This window comes from Fundulus heteroclitus, chromosome 12, assembly GCF_011125445.2.
Source record: "Fundulus heteroclitus isolate FHET01 chromosome 12, MU-UCD_Fhet_4.1, whole genome shotgun sequence".
NCBI classification, from domain to species: Eukaryota; Metazoa; Chordata; class Actinopteri; order Cyprinodontiformes; family Fundulidae; genus Fundulus; species Fundulus heteroclitus.
Window position 1 is genome coordinate 22763780 of NC_046372.1, and position 20741 is coordinate 22784520.

The window sequence follows — 20741 nt, forward strand, 5'->3', positions numbered from 1 at the left end:
GGTTCCCCCCCGACACCAAATATTTCTACATCTGCAGGCTGTCCCGTACAAAAAGATGAAGTTTTGCTATCCAAACACGGCAGGGTGAAACGTTACCGATCAAAGGTTTAAACCTGAACACACACACACACACACACACACACACACACACACACACACACACCGCCTCATCCGGCCACCTGATTGGCCGGGACATGTGAGACCAGGTGGAGGAGGATGGGGGGGGGGGGGGGGGGGGGGGGCAGCAATCGCTGCTGCTGGCAGGTGAAGGAGGTCCGGATCGGCCCGCAGGCTCGGCTCACCTTACGGTTCTCACGGCAGGAAGCGGGACGCGCAGCGCTCCGTGAGGGCAGCATCTGCAGAAGGTGATGACAGAAGAGTGCGTGGAGCAGCAGACGTCTCAGGAGGACGTCAGGACGGGAAACAGAGGAGATCACCAGTGAGTTCAGGAGCGTAAGCGCAGAGAGGCCTAATGTGCCGGAGACGGTAACAGCTGCTGCACCATGACTCTGGGATCCAGGACTTTACCAAAATATTAACAGCTTAATTACCACAGACTGGAGTTTAGCTTAAAGTTTGTGGCTCTTAAGAAGTCTCCTGCTACATGATGAGAGGCGTAGGACTGAACCGATGCGTAGAAGTAGATTTAAAAGGGAAAATTTTGATTTTGCTCTGGATTTAATCCCCTCTGATAAATTTAATCTAGCAGGCATTTTTACAGAAGAGAGAAACGTGTCATAAACTATTGTTCACCAGCTTAAAACTGCCTTACAGATGCTGAAAACTCTGTGATGTGGTCTAAAGCACTGCCACAGAGGTGTTTTACAAACTGTGCAACATACATATTTCTCCATTCGTCCTCTCATCCGATGAATGTTTATTTGTTACATTAAGCTTCATTTCAGTTCAGTTTAGTTGTCTAGAGTTGGTTCACATTAACCTGATCACACAGACAGAAAGTCAAGTTTAATATTCAGATCTGCTGGACAATACCTCCGGGTCACCTACTTTGCAGCAATCACTCCTCAACAACCGAGTTGCAACAATTGATTGCTTCAGCTGTTAACTGAGCAACAATCCTTCATACCAGAACAGTTTACGACGTCTACATCAATCTAAAGATCAATGAAGAGACGACCTCCAAACAGAAGCATGCAGCCGTCACCACTGGACGTCAAAACTTCTGCTACAAACACTGGAGCTCATAGAAGAGGTTCCTGGACCATCAGGAGCGTCCAGCTGCCACCAGCGCAGAGCTGCTCCACCGATGGCAGCACATCTGTTCGTGGAGGGAGGCCCAGAGGTGAAGCAACGAAGCCTCTTCTGTCCCAGAGAACCATCGAACTGAGATGTTGTAGTGAGAACAAGGATGGACGGCTGGAGGCTGACTCTTCCCTCTGATCGATTAGGACGTCTGGAGAAGAAAAGGAGAGTTTCTGTAGAAGCTGCTATGTGTAAAGTCTATATAAGACGGGAAATGATGCGTGTTTCACCGGAAAAGGTAAATCTGTTTGGACCGCTTGGACAGGAAACGCTGTCACCGCACAGCTGGCCGTTTGTATCATCTTTGGTCTTATACGAAAGCTAAAGTTGGAATAAATCGGCTTTTAACTGCAAGAACAGCGTCTGGACATTTCCTGTTTTACCATCTCACCCCGGCAAATGTGCGTCAACCATAAGATTCCTGTTTAAAAACACTTTAAGCGTCGGCTAAGCCTCTACAGCCTCCATGAGTCCAGTTAAGGATCTGGATCCAATCCAGATGGGCTTCCTGTCCAGAGACGGATCAGAACGTCCTCCACGACGTTCTCCATGAGTCCAGCACCTTTTGATGATGGTCTGTGGATGTTAAAGCAACGATGGAGCGCCGTGCAACAAAGTGATAACCAACATTTTGGACCTGTGGTCTGGGATCTCTCCAGATCAGAACCCAATGAGAACCTGCGGTCAGGTGGAGGAACAGAACCCAACAAACTGTGATCAGATCAGGTTCCTGTCTGCTGACGAGACAGGAACGGGTCATCATTCAGGAGTTAGTCCAGAGGTTCATATCCAGGATGGCAGAGAGGTGTGAAGATCCAGCAGAAGGAGCTTTTACATTTTTATTCAGAATAAAACAGAAAAACCTGCTAAAAGCTACAGAAAACAACATTTTTCACTGAGAAAACTTTGAGCCACGACTGCAGGGTGACTTAGAATGAAAACTGACGATTAAATGAGCTGAAAATGATGCAAGCTGGGGTAAAAAAAGGCTTTTGTGTTGAGTGTGTCTTCAAAACAACTGCGTAGACATGCTGAGGACTCGTGTTACAGCCATTAGTCATTTTCAGCACCAACAGTGAATTATTTATTCAGCTGCATGCTGATTGGCTGCAGGTAAAACCTGAAGCCACGCCTCCAAATCCGTCTGAACAGGGATCTAGTTTTAGAAAGGGAGGATGATAAAAAAAAAAAACAGTTTGATTGTTGAGATAAAATGTCCAACAATACAAAGTTAAACAGAGGAATTTCTTAATTTCTCTGGTTCTTCATGTTTCCTTTGCTCTTGTTCTAGTTCTGTGCTTCACGTTCTATAGCTGGTAGTAATTCTGGACCAATTTGAGCATGTTAATCTTGTCTTCTTCTCGTGTGCAGCTCTGATGCTGAGGATGTGATGGAGGAGCATCAGAGGATTGACAGGATGGTGGGTGACTCTCTGCAGGCGGCAGATCAGGAGCAGCAGGAGCCGTCAGGCAAGAAGAAACCGGTGTTGGTCAGGTACACCGCCATGTTTAAGCTCCATTATGTTGGGTTAGACCCCCCCCCCCACCCCCCCCTTTGAAGAAGGAAAGATTTTCAGCCCCCATCCCAACAAAATGGGTCAAAAATAGAACTTTTATCGTTTTAGTGCTTTAAAGCTGTCGTTCTGTAGATTACCCAGAATCCCATTTAAAAAAATATACATGAGTTGATTCATAATGTATAACAACGGTCTAGAGCAACTAGACTGTTTCAACCTTACCACACTTTTTTTAATTAAATAATGCTAACAATATAATAAACGGCTTTTAGCCCGGATCGTATCTGCTATGAACCTCATATGGCAAAAATAATACCAAGCCACTAATATCAGACAAACTTCAGTTACATTAAGTTTCTTCCCACTTTCGCTTCATGCTTGCTCAGTATGAGGGATTGCAGCAAAGCCATGTACAATGCAGACGACTCTCCCTGTAGCTCTACGCTTCCACAGGAGTGAATGCTGCTTGTCGGGACTTTGTTGCAATCAACTGGTTTCCTTATATAGAATTTTTTTTTTTACCAATCTGTATAATCTGACCCAATCTGATTGAACTTGACTTTGTAAAGTGCCTTGAGATGACATGTTTCACGATTTGGCGCTATATAAATAAAATTGAATTGAAATTAAGTTTTGTACTTTTTAAAGGATTTATAATAATAATAATTATCATATACTGACCAACCAGCAGGGGGTGCTGTTGTCACATTGGGAGGGCCTGAGAAGCTTGGGGTTAGGTTATTGTTTTATTAGGAAGGGGTTAAATAAAAATCATGTAAATAAATTAACAACAAATTAACAATTTAAATTAAAAATTTATGGAATTTAGCAACTTTTATTCTTGATTTTTAAAAATTGTACAGTGTGTTGTCCGGCCTGAGGACCCAAAAGCTCTTTACACCACATTCACACCATGACGGTGGTTAGCAGCCACAGCTGCCCTGGGGCAGACTGACAGAGGCCGCCATACACCGTCGCCACCGGGCCCCCACAGGGTCAATGCGGGGGATTGAACCAGCAACCCAACGGTTACAGGATGAAGTCTTAGCTCCTGGGACACGCAGCACCAAGGGGGCATTTTATTTTGATAAATGACAGGGTCGGAAATCTTTAGACTTTAAACTAATATGGGAAACTTATTTTGTTAAATGAAATTATGATGAAAGACTTTGTGAAATTTAATGAGTGTTTGAACCAAGCTCCAACATCTTAAACATTTCTACAATGTGAAACATTCACAGACAGAGAGAAAGTTTTTAACTGGAACGGTGCTCCAGCGGCTGAGAGAATCAAACCAATGAAAGAAAAATAAATCTACAACAAGCTTCTGACTCCACGGTGTCACATTCACAGCGTCAGGTTTTCTGCTCCCACATAGATGTTCAAGGTTTTATTTGCCATCTTGTTTAAACATATAAACCACATGAGGATTAAACTACCTGGGGTTTCAGGCCAGGAGTCACTCAGGGAGGAACAAAGCTGTCTTTGTGGTTGTGCAATAATTAAATCTCTCTGTTGATTTCTGCAGGTCTAAAACTTTAGACAACTCCATGCTGACTCAGGTCCAGATAGAGTCAGAATCCAAGATAGAGAGAAAGAAGTCCCACTACAGCCAGGTGAGCTGTGCCTACCTGTGATGCTCGTTTTAACGGCTTCTTTTCCAGGCCTACAGCCTCTGTAACCTAACAGGGACTTCATCTGGAGTTCCTCTGCTCTGCTCTGGACTCCTCCAGTGTTTAACTAGCAGGTGCTTCTTTCTGTTTGGGACAGTCACCCAGTGAACGCAACACGTTAGTCAAACAACTAGAACCTTCAAATCAGGTCTGCATCACCACTGTTCAGTTGCGTCTCTGGCATGATAAGTGGGGAACAAAAACTCAATGTTTTTGTGACGCATAAAATCTGATTTTGATCAATTATAAATGAAACAGATAAATAAGCATAAACACACTAGAAAATCCATTTTATATAAGTTCAATGTAACTAAACTTTTATATATAAAATTACAAATAAAGGCTCGCTCACAATATTAATTTATTGAACAGAAAAGATTCACATCAATCCTTCAATGAGCCAGCAAGGACAACCAACACTAGATTTATATTTGCTTTAGATTTATTTTGCTTAAATTTTCCTCTATTTTATTCCATCAGTTTTTTTTACTTGCTTTTATTCTGTTTTTGTTTTCCTTAGTTTTAATCATGTTAAACACTTTGCATTGTCGTTGTACTGATATCTGCTAAATAAACTTGCCTTGCCCGCACTATCCAGCAGAACGTAAACGTCACATGTGCATTTCCAGCATTCTGATTGGACGATCAGAGCTTGGGGCCCCACGGCTGTCTACTGAGAGCGTACTGTGATTTCAGATGTTCATTATTTAAACAAACGTTGGTGGACTGGCCCAAACATCAAGGCTCCTCAGGAGGATTTAGCCTCTGAGCTTGTTAGTTTTCTGGCAGACTTAGATAGACAGATGTTTATAACAGAATGTATTGGTAACGGAACCTGTCTTTTTTACAATATTAAAACATAGAGGATGGCGGAGCAGAACAGTTACACTTTATGCTTTAAAACAAACTCCTTTTGAAATGTCCGAAACCGGATGTTAGCAAGGCTAATATCCTGTTGGCTAGCGGACGCTCGGCGTTAACAAATTAAAGCTTTTGCTCTATTTTAGTCATAATGATTGGCTGGATAACATAAACATTAATGTCCCATCAATGTATGAAACCCTTGTGGAGGTAACCTTTCTGTTAAAACCTTAAAACGCACTCGACAGTGACATGGTACCAAATGCTAGCAATGCTATAGTTAGCCTTTTGTTCTAAACACCACGGTTTACAAGACATTTCCCAATAAACCTTTTTAACTTCACCCTCAGCCCGCTGCCCAAACCTCTGTTCTTTGTCAGTTCTGTCCAGTTTTGGCCATTCACGGAAGGAGCGTTGAAGGAGGAAGTTGTTGGTTTGCCTCTTGGCAGGCTAGCGTTAGCCTTGCAGCAGCATGTGGCTAACGGCGTGGTCTGGATAGCTTGGAGGCCACGTTCTTTGACCGGGATGCAGTCCGATTTGAGCAGGGGTTTTCCTTACCATCCACCCTTCAGCTCTATCGGGGTTCGCTTCCTTGTACAGGCTGAGGAAAAATACACAGAGCTGTTTCGCATGCAGGATATTTGCCCCTGCATTTGATTGTGAGGTTAGGACAGCAACGTAGCTCTGTATTTTGTGTGTTGTTCATCCGGATTCAGTCAGGTCCTCTGCTGAAGCCGGCAGACGACATTAGCAGACCCTGGATCAAGCGTGGCTGGTTCAGGCACCTTCCCTCAGCTGCTGGCTTGTGTGTCGGTCAGGGCCGACCAGGCCCTCATGGTTAAGGCCTTCTTTGTCTGCTCTGAGAGAGCTGCAGTAGAGCTGAAGAAGTGTAAAGAAGAATGCTGAAGAGAAGAGAGTTCCTTGTCTGTGGGAGGAAGGTTTTTATCTGTAAGGAGGGCTCTCAGCAGGTGGGAAGAAGGGCCGTCCAAGCCTTGAGGGTCTCATGTTGCGGCCAGAGTGGAATTCCTTTGTGACCCCCCTCCATACTACATGTTCAGAATTCAATCTGAGATCAATTATTCATCATGGCGTACTTATGGCATAACAACACTTAGAATACACATATATTTATTACAATTGGAATTCCAAGGGGAGACACACACTTACAAGCGTTATCGTAATGCTCAGGTAGTATAACCCGGAGTCCACGTGCCCATGACGGTTGTAAGCTAGTGTCTGCCTGAAACGCCCATGGGCGCATTTTTTGATAGCTGGCCCCGCCCCTCACGGAGTGATTGGATGATTGTGTGGGGGGGGGGGGGGGGGGCGTGTACACACTGATTCTATCTGTGCTTGTGTTCTAACAAGCAAAACAGATCTGCACTCCAGTGTCAACTCAGGAACTAGCTTTTAATACATTGACCAGGTGTTTTTAGGATTCTACCAAGGAAAACATTTAGAACAATAAAGAAGCTTTCAAACCTTAAATCATCTTGAAGGGTTACCTCATACAACCTCATGTGACTCCCACTCTGCCTAGTATCCCACGAGACGATTAAATGAATTTATTGCCTGTTAGTGAGTCTGGAAACACCGTCCTCTTTATACTCCATGCCACACAGTTTAACCATATTATTTTAAAGTTACGTAACTCTTTACTGCTTTAAGAAAAATACAAGACAATACATAACAGTCTGCTCAGGTGTCGTCATTTGGATATATAGAGAAAAGGAGAGAGGTGAGAACACATCCCTGGGGGACGGCGGTGCTGATGGCTAGGCGGGATCGGTCTTCCATCCCCCGTCAGGTTTAGAAAGGAATCTGCTGTGTCAGGTCTGAGCTTTACTGAGCGTTCTGCTTTGTTTCTGTTCTGTGTTTCAGCTTTCGAAGAGCAACTGTCAGTACCATAAAATATTTAAGGAGATCAGCAAAGAGGAACAGCTCAGACAGAGTAAGTCTTCAACGATCACATGTATCTGCTCCACCTTAAATACTGAATGAAGGCTTAAATTAGAGCTAAACCGCTAACACCACCTTATTAAACCTGGGTCAGTGGAACCTGAGCTGACTGACTTTCAGCCAAATGTTTTTTCTTGAGGAATATTGTCTCTTTTTGAAATTGTGCTTTGAATAATGAAGGATTCTCATATTACCATCTGCAAGCTGAAGTCATTTACCTGTCTGTCAGGTTACACCTGTGCTCTGCAGAAAGACATCCTCTACCAGGGGCGGATGTTTGTCTCTGATCACTGGATCTGCTTCCACTCCAAGGTTTTTGGCAAAGATACCAAGGTACCGCAAACACAGACGCAGCTTGTTGCTGCTGCGAGTTCTGGGAGTTTTTTAGTGGCTGAAATCCTGTTTTGACTGAATTAAAACCCCTGAAAGGGTGTTCCTATACTGGCAGTCCTCATATAGGTGGCTCTTCTTGTCAATGTTGTGTCAAACTGTTAAAACCCAAACTTTAACTAAAAGCTCACCTCTCAAAGAATGTTTTTCTGACTCTGAAATGCTTTAAAGATCTTCCTGCATCTGATCAGGATGAACCCTGGACGCCTCCCTTTGGAGGTCATCCAGGTGCATCCCTCTGGGCGGGGTCCCAGGGAAGACCCAGAACTCATTAAAGGGACTATATGTCCCGTCTGGCCTGGGAATCCTTTGGGGTCCGCCAGAATGAGCTGCAGGATGCAGCTGGAGACGAAATTTTTGGTTTAAACATCACTGACGTTGTTTGTTGTATAATCATCCAAACTTCACAGGTCGGCTCAAAACGCTCCATAAAAGACTAAACTCTGTCTTTTTTCACCTCAGATCGCCATCCCAGTGATGTCCGTCACAAACATCAAAAAGACCAAAACCGCCATCCTGTTGCCAAACGCTGTAGTGATCGCCACCACGAATGACAGAGTGAGTCCTCCACAGAGTTTCTTTGGAAGTAATTATGGTTAATTATGCTGGTGGGCGGGCAAAAACACTCTGAAAAGGACTTTCCTTTTCTGTTGCCACAGTACCTGTTTGTGTCCTTCCTGTCCAGAGACAACACCTACAAGTTCCTGACGTCGGTTTGTCTCCACCTGGAGGTAAGACATGTCTGTGATGTCCATCGTCTCAGTGCCAGGGGACAACAGGTCCTCCATGCAGGCCGGCTGCAAGTGAGAGACGTAGAAACCTGCTCTGCAGTACGGCAAAAATCAGAAGTAGAGGATTCTTGGTTCAATTAATCACAAGTGTATAAATATTAATATAACAAGGATTTCAAATAATTATAAAGGATAAATCAATAAGCAAATCATAATGATGTTCATGATGTTCTTGGAGTAAAGCAGTTTTAATCACAGCTGCTTTTGGCATATTTTCCCCCATAACTGTTATAAAATAAAATATTGCTACCCATAATGCACTGCAAAAACCTTCTAGGAAAGTTAAACTCAGCTTCAAGAAGCCATAAAATCCTTTATGCTGAACTCAGACAATTATATCATAGAATGTTTCTTTTAAGTGCGTGGAAGCACATTTTTATGGATCCATGTTGAATACTAAGCATGAATCAAGTAATAAAATGTTTAACTTTATAGATTTCTTTTGTTTAAAGACTAATCATTAAAGATTAAGAGAATACTATAGTAGTTTATTGTATAAAGCTGCTGCTATTCCTGCAGTGATTCTTTGACCTTATTGTCGTATAAAGATGCTGTTCGGTTTTTACAGTTTAAAGCCAGATTTTGCAGTTAAAATGTTTTTGGTTAAAGTGAATATTCCCTTTTGGACCTAAACTATTGAAGTTTTCCACAGACATTACAGTTTTGCTTTCATAGTTGTTTAAAAGAAGACGAGTTTGTCTTTCCACCTTTTTTACAATTCAGGTTTTCTGTTATGGACTGCAAACCTAATTTTAGACATAAAACTCAGGCAGGTAATACAGCAACACATCTTTGGTTAATATAAAAATTTTCAATAATAAAAAGTCAACATGCAACATTCATCAGTAAATAATGAAAGAAGCTACATTTTTTTTTTACAAAAAGCCACAAAGCTTTTCGTAAACTGGCAGCTTTCTCACTTTGTTGCAATGTTTTTTTTGTTTTTCTTTACATTTATTTTCACTAAACGCTTATTTTTTTTAAATTCCCTTATTAAAAATGTTTAGTCAGAATATTTGCAGGTTTGACAACTCAAACCTGCAGCTTCAGGTCGTGTGTTGTGTCGATGTGCGCAGGAGAGGAGTCCCTGCAGCAGCCCTCTTCCTTCCTCGGCTGAACACAGCTTCAGAGGTCAGAGGTCACCGCTGTCGCCTCGCTTTCCTATGGTGGGTTCATGGTCACAGATGAGACCGCATTGCTTTACAACCTGATCTGTGAAGGTCACGGAGGGAATCATTACCGAGCCGGCTTGGTTATGGTCTCCTGTCTAACGGCCGCACCGTTGCAGTTTGACAGATAACTAGTTATCCATCCAGGTCATCTCAACCACAGGGGTTGACTGGTTCTCCAACGACACGGCTCAGGCTGCGGGAAGATTCAAGCCGTTACACATTAGCTAACCACACAAATCCATATGAACTTATCATGGAATCCCCAACGTTTGATATAAGCCATATACCAGCTGAATTGTCTCAATTTATAAAGACTACTTTAGTTCACTTTTCAGATTCTGCAAAACTTGAGGGGTCTCGCTTTTAAGACGTTGCGTGAAATTCATACTAGAAATGTGCGTAAGCCCAAAACAAAAAAAGAAAATGATATACGGCAAAGAAAAATTCAGCTTTATAAAACCATGCACACACCAGCATACAGCTTTCCTTTACAGTGTGGCAGAAGACTGAATCTTAAAGAAAGACAAAAACGAGACAGAGCACCTTCTCTTTGTGACCACCAGGGGGATCTTTTATTCTAGATTTACAGTCACATCTTCATTTTAGCAGAATCCCAACAATATGGGGTTACTTTCATACCTTTATAGGGATGCGGTATGTGATATGACGTAAATAGGAACATGATATCTTACTGTGCACGTGGACAACTCCAGACCAGGAGTCTGTCCTCCCTAGATGGAATGTTTCTATAACCGTTTGCAGTAACCTAGTTGAGAGGGTGTGAGTGTGTGTATGTCTGTGTTTTGGAAATAGTCCTTAGTCAAGTATCCCAAACAGATGTTTCCTTTCATTTCTGGGAAATGAGTTAATAAAATGTTCTTGTCATGGTTGGCTTTTATGTATTTTGCCCACATGCAGAAGCACACTCGGGAGAAACAGGTGAAGTTTAAAGGTTTATTTAAGAACCAGGTAACGGGAGGATTCTGCCTCAGCGGAGGCAACGTCAGGTAACGGTCAGGGAGCAGGAAACCGGGTTGATCACTAGGGAAGAACGAGACAGAGGTTTAGCTGGGGAAACGTGGAGGGGAACTGGTCTGACTGAGCTGGATCTGCTGCTGGACGCAAGCTTACCACTCGATGGACGGAAGGCCGACCGGGGAGGAAGCGGTGAGGACTCAGCGCCAGCCGTACGATGGTGGCCCACAGGTGTCCGGGAGGCCAGTGGGTCGCAGGTGGGGTCGGGTCCGAGCAGCACCGGGGAATCCAGATGTCCGGGACAGCGAGAGGAACCAGGTGACTTTCCGGAGATGGCAGGGTTCCAGGGGAGGGGAACCGACTCAGGAGGAACCAGGAGGTTTGCAGGAGAGACCAACACCAGACGGAAGATGACGATGCTTGGAGCTCCTGCCACGAGAGACTTCACAGGGTCACGAGAGGAAGAGAACTGACACGAGGAGGTACCTGGGAGACACAGAGGTGAGTGATTAGTTCCTCTGGGAAACACAGAGAACGAGAGGCCAAGGTTTGTCTGCATACCACGACGGTAACACTCTGGCATCCTCTCGCTGTCTGCGTGGTGTTTAAGTAGTGCTTCCCGATGCCGCTCAACCGCCCGCAGGTGTGTGAGCTCCGCCCACCAGTCAACCCAGAACACCTGTGGAAAAAGTGTGAGGCAGCAGAGCCGGCAGCAACCTGCACGGCCCTGCTGGCTGAGTCCTGACACCTCTTACTGCGAAAAAAACAGGAAATTGCCAAACAATCTCCCTTGCTATCATTAGGAGAGTCTCAAGTGTTTTTAGACACAGAGCACAGATTAGTTCAATGAAGGTTCCTCTGGCCTTACTTTACCTCTGTTGTGAAACACTAAAACACTCCAGAACTAATCATTCTTTGGACAGGGTTTTCAGTTATTAATACAAACAGGATTCAACTTTGACAATAGTAAAAGATTAGTCAGTACCATACTAATAATTTCCTCCATAATAGTTCACAGCTGTACCTGTTTGGTACCTGGTTCCTCCTCAGGTTCTCCCCTCTCCCCTCTACCCAGATTCAATTCAGTTCAATAAAATGTATTTAATTATATAGCGCCAATTCATAAAACATGTCATCTCAAGGCACTTTCCAAAGCCAAATTCAATCAGATTATACAGATTGGTCAGACGTTTTTCCTATATAAGGAAATCCAGTTGATTGTATCAAAGTCTTGACAAGCAGCATTGAAATAGCGTAGAGCCACAGTGGACAGTCGTCTGCATTGTTGATGGCTTTGCAGCAATCCCTCATACTGAGCATGCATGAAGCGACAGTGGAGAGGAAAACTCCCCTTTAACATGGAGGAGAACCAGAACCAGAACCAGGCTCAGTGTGAACGCTCATCTGCCTCCACCCACTGGGGCTTAGAGAAGACAGAGCAGAGACACAGAAAGCTCAGAAGCTCACATTGATTCAAGAGTCTGTTCTACATTAGACGGTAACATAAATGGTCAATAAGCACCTCATGAACGTTAATCTGTGTTAAAAATGGGTCAGCTGATGTTTTTTTTCTCCGTCATGGTGACATGGCACCAGGGTGAAAAGGCAAAGAAAGTTTGACAAAAAAGATCACAGAGAAGAATTTATTAAATATGTAAATCAGAGGTGAAAGCACATGTGTTTTGCCCACATTAAAAGAACTTGTTCAAAATTAAACCTGATTGCTGTTTTTAAAATGCTGAATGAAAGCTGTGCGCCGTTCTGACATTTCAGCTCCTGGGAGGGAGGTGCAGCCTCTTCCTCCTGCAGGTTATAGCAGAACGCAACGCTCAGAGTCTGAAGCCGCATCTTGGCCAGGAAGTGTTTGATCCCTGAAACCACGTTTCCTCCATACCTCCCATCTACACGGTCTTCCAACCGTCCCAATGCATCCGTCGCGCAGCATTACGCACGAGTGTGTTTGAACGTTTACAGCAGGTTTTCGCCTCACACCTCGTCCCAATAATCTGTTAATCTGTGGAACACCTGGGGATCATTTTGGAGAGGAATATGATGGTAGAAAATTACAACAAAATGATGTGCAGCCTTTTATTTAAGATTGAGGTTTGCTTATTGGCATTTATTTATTTATTTGTCCATATTTAAGTGTCTCCAGCGGCAGCATGAATAACACTGCGGCTTTGAATGCTTCTCATGGAGTCGATCTATGATTACAGTCTCATATGGAGTGAAATTGACCGTCTGAGAGGAATCATGATGCAGATTTGCTGCAATGCACCACTCTACCATGTGTTTCACCAATTTTCCCCAGCTCCAAAATGAGCCTACACCTGGGTCAGAGTTGCTATGCGGACCACACATTTTACCATCAAGGTTTTTTTTTTTATTAATAGATCCAAACTTTTGTGTGGAAAGTGATGTAGGCACATTTCAAGCCCCATTTTGTGCATATGCAAGCTTTATGAATAAAACCCCAGGTCTTTACTAGTTGCTTGACAGCTGGCAGTTGACTTTTTGGTCAGGGCTGTCAGAATGGAGATGGGAGGGATCTTTAGTTGTGTGTCATTTTTCTGCAGAGGGATTTTGGTGACCTGGATGGAGCCATGAGGCAGAGGAGGCAGGAGATGGAGGAAAACAGCAGCTCAGACTCCCAGGCCCCAGACTACGACAAGATAGCTGGTATCACCGTCCGTCTAATCTGTTAAAATGGGTTCAGGTGGATTATTTTCCACCAAATTATCCAATATTAATAATATAGATGCAAAGTTTAATGCTTTAATGAAGCACGGGTAACATACAGTAGATATAAGTGGTGACTGTGGTTGGGGGGGTTGCTGGGCTCAGCATCAAAGACTGTTTATTGAATACCTGATGGCTGTAATAACCCAGACTTATCTAAATGTGAAAAAAAAGTTAAAATACTTAATAAATACATAATATACAAAGACCACAAATGCACTGCATTCTAGAGAAACAGCAGTGGGCCCAGGATTCCCCCATGAAGAACACCACGAAGAATATGAGCAGCATTAAAAGAGCAGTAAACCGAAAATTTACCAGGTTGTAATTTAGTCGAACACAATTTAAATCCAGACGTTTAGGATTATTTCTGACTGAGGACAACAATAACATTCTTTTTTCTTCAAGCAGCTTTTCCTGCATAGTAATTTTAAAAATGGGAGGAGAGCAAAAAAATAAAAAAAAGCCCTGCTGAAAGTTAGCTTTTAATTTTAGTTTTTCAGTCAAACCCACACAGTGTTTTTCTCCCAGATTTGCCCATTCCTCATTTCCTGGACGCGCTGAAACAGAAAGGAAGCGCATCATCACCAGAGCAGCAGCACAAAGGGAAGAAGCAGCATCTGAACCAGCAGAGCTCCGGCTACAAGCAGCAGAACTCGTGCCGTTCCAGTGAGTTTAACTCACACTATGAAGCCTCTTTGGAGAAGGGCTGAACGGTTCTGGACAAACGGATCAGCCTTCAACAACATTTTCCTCTGAACAATCACATCTTTACCATTACTATTCTAGAAAAAGTCTGATAATACCTGCTTTTTGGCTACATAAGTGAACAGTTTAATTTATAATCTTTAAATTTATGGCTCAGGTGTGTCCTACAGAAAAAGTTAGTTTTCCAACCAGTATTTTGAACATTTTTACTTCTTGTGGTTTTATTTAACCTGTATAAATACTTCTAGGATGTTGAAACATCAGCTTTGACTGCGTTGAACTTTTTAAAAACAAAACTATCGTCTTTGTTCAGAGGAGAGAAATGTGCTTTCCATGGTATCGGGGTGGGAGTTGGGGACATGAAATGATTACAAGGATAAAGGTAGACAGCATATTTTATCTTTTGGCAAAGTCAGTTACTGAATTTTTAATTTCTAAATGATCATTTTGATGAAGGTGCATCTATGTTGATAGACAGAATGCGATTCAGTAAAATTTTATGTCTTTTTACTTGATTGGTGAAGAAATGTTGGCATCAACTTAAAGAGATGTATTTGTTTCCTTGTTTCCAGGCTCAGAGGTGGTGATGGACAGCAGAGTCCTGAAATCAGTTTCTCTCAACACTCTGCTGATTATCTACATGTTTCTGTAAGATTCCTTCAATTATTATTTTATCAGAATAATTACTACACAACTATTTTACACGTTTATGTATTAATGGGTGCGTACTCTGCGAGAAAACCATCTAAGACCCGAAGGACGCTTTCTTTTAAGTTAACACAGATTTTTAAAATTCAACAAAACCAGCAGGTTCAATGGGAATAGTGTGATATGACGTCTGGTGGCTGGACACTTGATAAATGTTGCGAAATTTTGTAAAAACAAAAATTGCTGTTGCAACAGAAGGTCCTGGGTTTGAATCCTAGCCTAAGGGTCTTTCTACCTGCAGTTTGCACCTCCTCTCTGTACATGCGTGGGTTCTCTCTGGGTACTACAGCCTCCTCCCACAGTCCAAAAACACGACTGTTATATACTGGTAAAGGTCAGGTTTGGGGTTAGGCCACGGAAAGGGTTGAAAATGGATGAATTCAATGGCATGATCCTTAGTAAGGGTTTAAAACAAGGAAGTGTGTGTATACTTTATATTTGCAGCAGACTGAGAACAATTTTTGCTCATTTACAAGTAAAGTGAGGACTTTGATGTAAAGTGAGAACCTTTTTTTGGTCATCGCTTTTTTCTGGGCTAGGGATTAGGTCTTAACCTGACGAGCCAGATGAATTTTGTTCCGCTTAGCTCCGCCTAGCTTCACTCACATCCATCTGGGACATCTCCCATAGAGAGTGATTTCTTCAACCAATTTTATTGTCCAGCCAATCAGGACGCAGAACTAGAGTTTCATAGATGTGACGTAGTGGAGAAGCGACCGGGACGTGAGACTGTTTTGATTCAGACAACAATGGCGTCTCGCATCGACGAAGCAAGCGTTAACATTGATGCTGCTATTTCTTCTGTGTTGTCCAATCTACCTAATATTGTTTCATTAAAAGAACATCAGAGAACAGCTCTGAAGGCTTTTGTTGGTGGAAACCATGTTTTCGCCCTTCTCCTAACCGGATTTGGCAAGTTTTGTTTTTTCCTGCGTCGCTCTCACAGCGTCACGGGTTAGCTTCGGTGTGAGTGGTTGAAATAGCACGTCGATAAAGATGACAGACAAGTGGCTCATCCAATCATATGCAAGGATTTTTGATAAGGCCCAGCCTTCTGAAACGCCATTCCTATGGATCTGTTCCAGATGGATGAGTGGAGCTAGGCGGAGTGAAATTCATTTGGCTAGGGTCAGGTTAGGTTTAGGACTAAGCTTCCTAGGAGGTTTAGATCAGGGTCAGATTTAGGCCATAGAAAGACTTGAAGATGAATGGAAGTCTTTGGAGGGACAAGCACGGTCCTCACTATTGCACTTTAAACAAGGATGTGCGTGTGTGGACATACTTTTAGATAATGTTTTTATTGAGCACCGTGACCCCTGGAGAACAATATCTCACTTCCTTGGATGCTGAAAATATACGATGGAAGGACCTGGCGTGGTTGGAGTTCTAAACAATAACTGACTTCCCTGAGTTATTGAATGAGGAAACGGTGAAGTGGTGAAGTTCCAGCACTTCATTAAGAAACAGAGCAGAGATTGCATAGATGAAAGTAATTGCACCCCACGTTTTCTTTGCTGTCTCTCTGCTTCATCTGTCCAACATTTAAGGCACGCCCGTTGTCTCCGTATCCCCAATAATTCTTCTTGTTTGACTTTCTTTTTTGTTTCTAATTTATTTTCGTGTTCTTTAATTTTTTCTTCAACCCTTTTTAGTACTGCAATATTAAATAAACCCCCTTGTGGGAAATCTGCATGTTTAATCCAATAATTTATGCATGTCATGCTTTTGGGCCCCTACATTTTCAGCATGAAATCAAACCTCTCACCCTGGGGCACAGCTTGGTCCTGGAAACTCTGCCTTTGACCCATTATACGGACTTCTCTGCTTCCAGACCCTTTCTTTTTCTTTTTATTATTATTTTAAAATTTCCTCCACGAGGTCGACCAACCAAATGAAAGGCTTCACATTTATTGGCCATTCGGGTATAATGAGAGAGAATTCTCCTTTCCAAATCTACGTACATCTAGATAGAAGTCAGATGCTTTAAGCACACCTGTGGCTTTCACCCACTAAATTAGTGGGAAGCCCCCCATCCTCCCTTGACAAGAGGACTTCAGTTTCCCAGATGAAAATCGTTCAGCCCCTTCTCCTCCCAGCAGGAGAGCCTGATTTCAGCTGAAAATGTAGGTTAGGTTACAGTTTTGCAGTATTTTCTCTCTTATTAAAAAAATGCATTATTTTAAATGGGGTTTAAATTTTAAAGCTTGCAAGGGTTTTGAAGCAATTGCATTTTCTTTTAAAATGCTGGAAAGTAATTTTCTTACCGTCTCATGAAAGAAAGGTTTGAATCTGATCCTGTGCCGAGACCAGGAGCCCCTCCTCGTCCCTTGAATCCGTTCAGGGTAACAGAGGCCGGAAAACTTCTCTGGTCCGCTCCTGTCCTCGGACTCCTTGGCTCGTCGTTCAGAGATCCTGTTTGTTGACGCCAAATGTGGTTGGAATTTTAAACAATAACTGACTTCCAAGACTTATTGAATAAGGAAACGGTGAAGTGGTCAAGTTCCAGCACTTTATAGAGAAACAGAGCAGAGATTAGATGAATGAAAGTAATCTCACCCCACGGCTGCAGCCTGTCCATCTGCCCTGTCTCTGAATATCTTCATTCTAGCATCCCTTCTAATACCAACAGCAGCCCTGCAGTTAGACAAAACAAATCCAGTCTATCCTAGACAATCAGTATTCTGCATAGTAACACTGAAGCATTGACCAGTGGATCTCATACACAGCCATCATGTCTCCAGGCTCCTGTGTCTGAGAGGCAGCCGGTCACAGTGACTGTAGGATAAGATTCCTATAACACCTGGTGAAACTGAACCTTCCTGCCTCCTGTGTTCCCCTCAGCGTGTGCGTCCTGGTCCTGTCTTCCTGTTACCTGGCCTTCAGGATAGTTTGCCTGGAGCAGAGGCTAACCACGCTGGGCTCTGTAGCCGACTTCACGCAGCACGAGTGAGTTTAAGCCCAAACGTTTAAATTTACTTTGAGTAATGTAAATTTGTGTCAAAGACTCTTTGTGTGCTGGTAAGCTCTGTTTAGGGTTTACCTGAAACTGGGTTTAAGATTATTCTGAAGTCAGGAGCCTGGATTCAGGTTTACACATGTTAGAGGATTAAATCAGTGTAAGTATTTATCAGAGTACGCATCATCTTCTACATCCATGCTTTGGTTAAGGGATGAATGGCACCAACCAAAATTAAAATTTGGGCCGATATCAACATCCGATATTAAGATTGCTATTGTGACCGATAATCGATATTTATGTACATATTTACATATTTTTCTCCAATATTTGACATCTTAAAAAAAAGCTGCTTCACTATTTATGTAAAAGTTTATTAAAGTGTGTTACCTGATGAATAATGAGCCAGTGAGCTCACATTTGTTTTAGTCATTTGGTGAAAAAAGTTTCAAAAACGAAGCATATTTTCACAGCTTGGTAAAATCATACTTCGTACCAGTCTGGCTTTGAAATAATGCCGTACAAAGAATTATGATACAAAATAGTTAATGAAGGGATGAATGGATGGAGAATATGAATGCACGATATGAAGATTTGGGCTGATATCGATATCCGATAAAAATATTTCTGTTATTTATCGAAATTATATCTATTTTCCTACCATTTTGACTTTACTAAATATTAAATATACCACCACACTGACATTGCTTCTCTGCTTCAGTTAAGCATCCCACTATCCTGCATCTCCATCACTGTTACATGGTCAAACAATTACTAGGGGTGTAAATCACGATACAATGTTATATCGACTTGTTTAGATGACGATACGATATTTGCCGATACCAGAAAGTCTTTTATTATTTCTGATCGATGCGATCGATATGATGTGATATCATCTGCCTGTCTAACACTATTATTTATGTTGATATGAACTCATAAAAATAAATATGGTTTGAACATTTTATTTCTAAGCTCTTATAGGTATCAAGTATTTAACTCAAAAACAGAATTCTTCTCGTTTTAAAATAATTACACATAACCTGCTCACTATAGTCTCATGCCTGAATCTCGAAATAAAGGCGTATCTTAAAAATTACCATATGTATCGATATTTTAATTTTGCATCAATGTAATTAAATGGTTACTAATTTAATCGATATATCAATGTGGATCGATGTTACACCTCTGACACTTACCACAGCACGAATTCCCTCCTCAGATACACAAACGGCATCAGTTGTTAATATCGGTCTAGCTGTTCTTATCAGAACAATACCGATATTTTAGAAACTTGACAACATACTGATATTAATGCCGATATATCGCACAGCCCTACTTTTTATTTACTCGTTTCTGATAAAACATTGCATGAAGCCAGACTTCACTGACTCCTGACCGGTTTTGGAGCGAAGAAGCCGAATCTGACTAATGATTTATGGTGAATGTTTAACCGTGGGTCTGTGCTGATGCGTGTGGATTTGTCGGAGGATTCCCATGTCCTGTGGCGTGTGTTTTTCTTTGTAGAAGCAGCTTTCTTCCTGGGAGTGCTGACGTGAACACCGAGCTCTTCTCTGAACTGCTGACCATCAACCTGCTGAAACTGGAGAAGGTTGGTCTTTTTACCTTCTTGATCCCATTATTACACATTTTCATCAAAAATACTTGATGATTAACAGGATTTGATGCTAAACTTGGAACATTTGCCAGGTTATACTTAACAGTTTTACAAAAATCAGCTGACCTTGCCTTTTCCCTTGAAAGAGCAGATCTTGTGGTTCTCTTGCAGGGTTTGTTGTATTTTTTCATTGAAACAATCCAGAAAAACTTCTCAGTTATTATTTGGCTAGCTCACAAACACAACTTTTTTCTTTTTATGTGAAGACCAAAGCAGGAAGGTTTTTTTAACCAACAAACCTCTTCCTAGGAGTAATCAAACATTTAAAGACAGCGATCTGGTGAGAGAAGCGTGGATCTGTAAGACGAGCTTGTTCTTCATCCGTCATCCTTTGTGTTTCTGGGTAAAATTAACATTTCAGGCTGACATGTCTTCCTTTAAACACCTGCAGCTCAGAAACTCGTCTGCCAGAGTAACCCTGTCTAAAAAAATTACTTAACGTTTATAATTTGCTTCACTACTTTTTAAATTCTTTTCAGATTTTGCCTCTAAAAAGGAATTTGGGCTCAAATTTACTTCAATAAACCACATCAGTGGCCACAAATAATGAAATCTAACCTAAAAATAAACAGTTATTCCATTTTACGGCTCCATAAGCATCCTGTCAGACGTATTTGTTGTGAGGAAATCAAACCGATTGTTCTTTCAGGTGCAGAAGAACCTGCAGAGGCTGCTGGACAACGCTGCGTAAAGGCACCAGAACCAGGAGGAGGAAATGAAAGAGCTGCTTGCAGCGCTGTAAATAAACTGTGAATATTTAATGGATTCTATGCAGGTGGTGCAAACTGTTGTGGTTCTATTATCTGCATGTCATGTATAAACCAGCAACCCTCAGGGATGAAGGGGCCAGAGCTTCCAGCCACCAACAGCCGTCGCCTGAATGAAAAAAAAAAAAAACACTTTATTGAAGTTTTCCAGACTATCGTCCCCAGAAACAACAACAAACAATGAAGTCACCGTCTACCTCGAGGGCTGTGAAAACGTTTTGCCTCTTATCACTGGAAAAAAAGCTTTCCTAACCAACCTGACCCGTGTGAAACATCTATTGGCTTTGACTAGGCCAAAAACCTGTAGTGCTCTTTGGATGATTGTCCTGCTGCAGAACCCAAGTGTGTTTAAGCTTAAAGTCCCAAACTGATGGACAGATGTTCTCCTTCGGGGATTTCTGGTAGAGAGCAGAACTCATGGTTCTATTAATTATGACAAGGCGTCCAGGCCCTAGAAGAACCAAGCAGCCCCAGACCATGACGCTACCACCTGTCAGTATGACGGTATTCTGAAACCCAGCAGGTTGCATCAAGTCTCTCCAAGCAGCATTCACTCCTCCTGAAAGAGCGTAGAGCCACAGTGGACAG

General features: G+C 42.3%; 1 protein-coding gene across 2 annotated transcripts; it reads left to right on the top strand.

Annotated features, from left to right (window-relative positions):
• The first annotated feature begins 242 nt into the window (after positions 1-242).
• On the top strand, positions 243-20316 carry gramd2b (GRAM domain containing 2B). Of its 2 annotated transcripts, none has more exons than XM_012857610.3 (14): positions 243-439; positions 2635-2757; positions 4308-4395; positions 7195-7264; positions 7502-7605; positions 8125-8220; positions 8298-8393; positions 9530-9619; positions 13177-13279; positions 13871-14008; positions 14620-14695; positions 17597-17701; positions 19236-19320; positions 20036-20316. In XM_012857610.3, exons 1-14 carry the CDS (start codon positions 369-371, stop codon positions 20075-20077), a joined length of 1287 nt encoding a protein of 428 aa, XP_012713064.2. In that variant the 5' UTR covers positions 243-368; the 3' UTR covers positions 20078-20316. The 2 variants fall into 2 exon arrangements, with proteins under 2 accessions (XP_012713064.2, XP_012713072.2); XM_012857618.3 differs by having other exon boundaries at positions 8322-8393.
• Positions 20317-20741: the final 425 nt, after the last annotated feature.

What these genes read in the sequence shown, in the direction of transcription:
- gramd2b (XM_012857610.3), top strand. Translation starts at nt 369, where the DNA reads ATGACAGAAGAGTGCGTGGAGCAGCAGACGTCTCAGGAGGACGTCAGG. An exon ending in AGAGGAACAGCTCAGACAGA is followed by an intron (nt 7,265 to 7,501) that starts GTAAGTCTTCAA and finishes CCTGTCTGTCAG; the next exon opens with GTTACACCTGTGCTCTGCAG. An exon ending in TTTTTGGCAAAGATACCAAG is followed by an intron (nt 7,606 to 8,124) that starts GTACCGCAAACA and finishes TTTTCACCTCAG; the next exon opens with ATCGCCATCCCAGTGATGTC.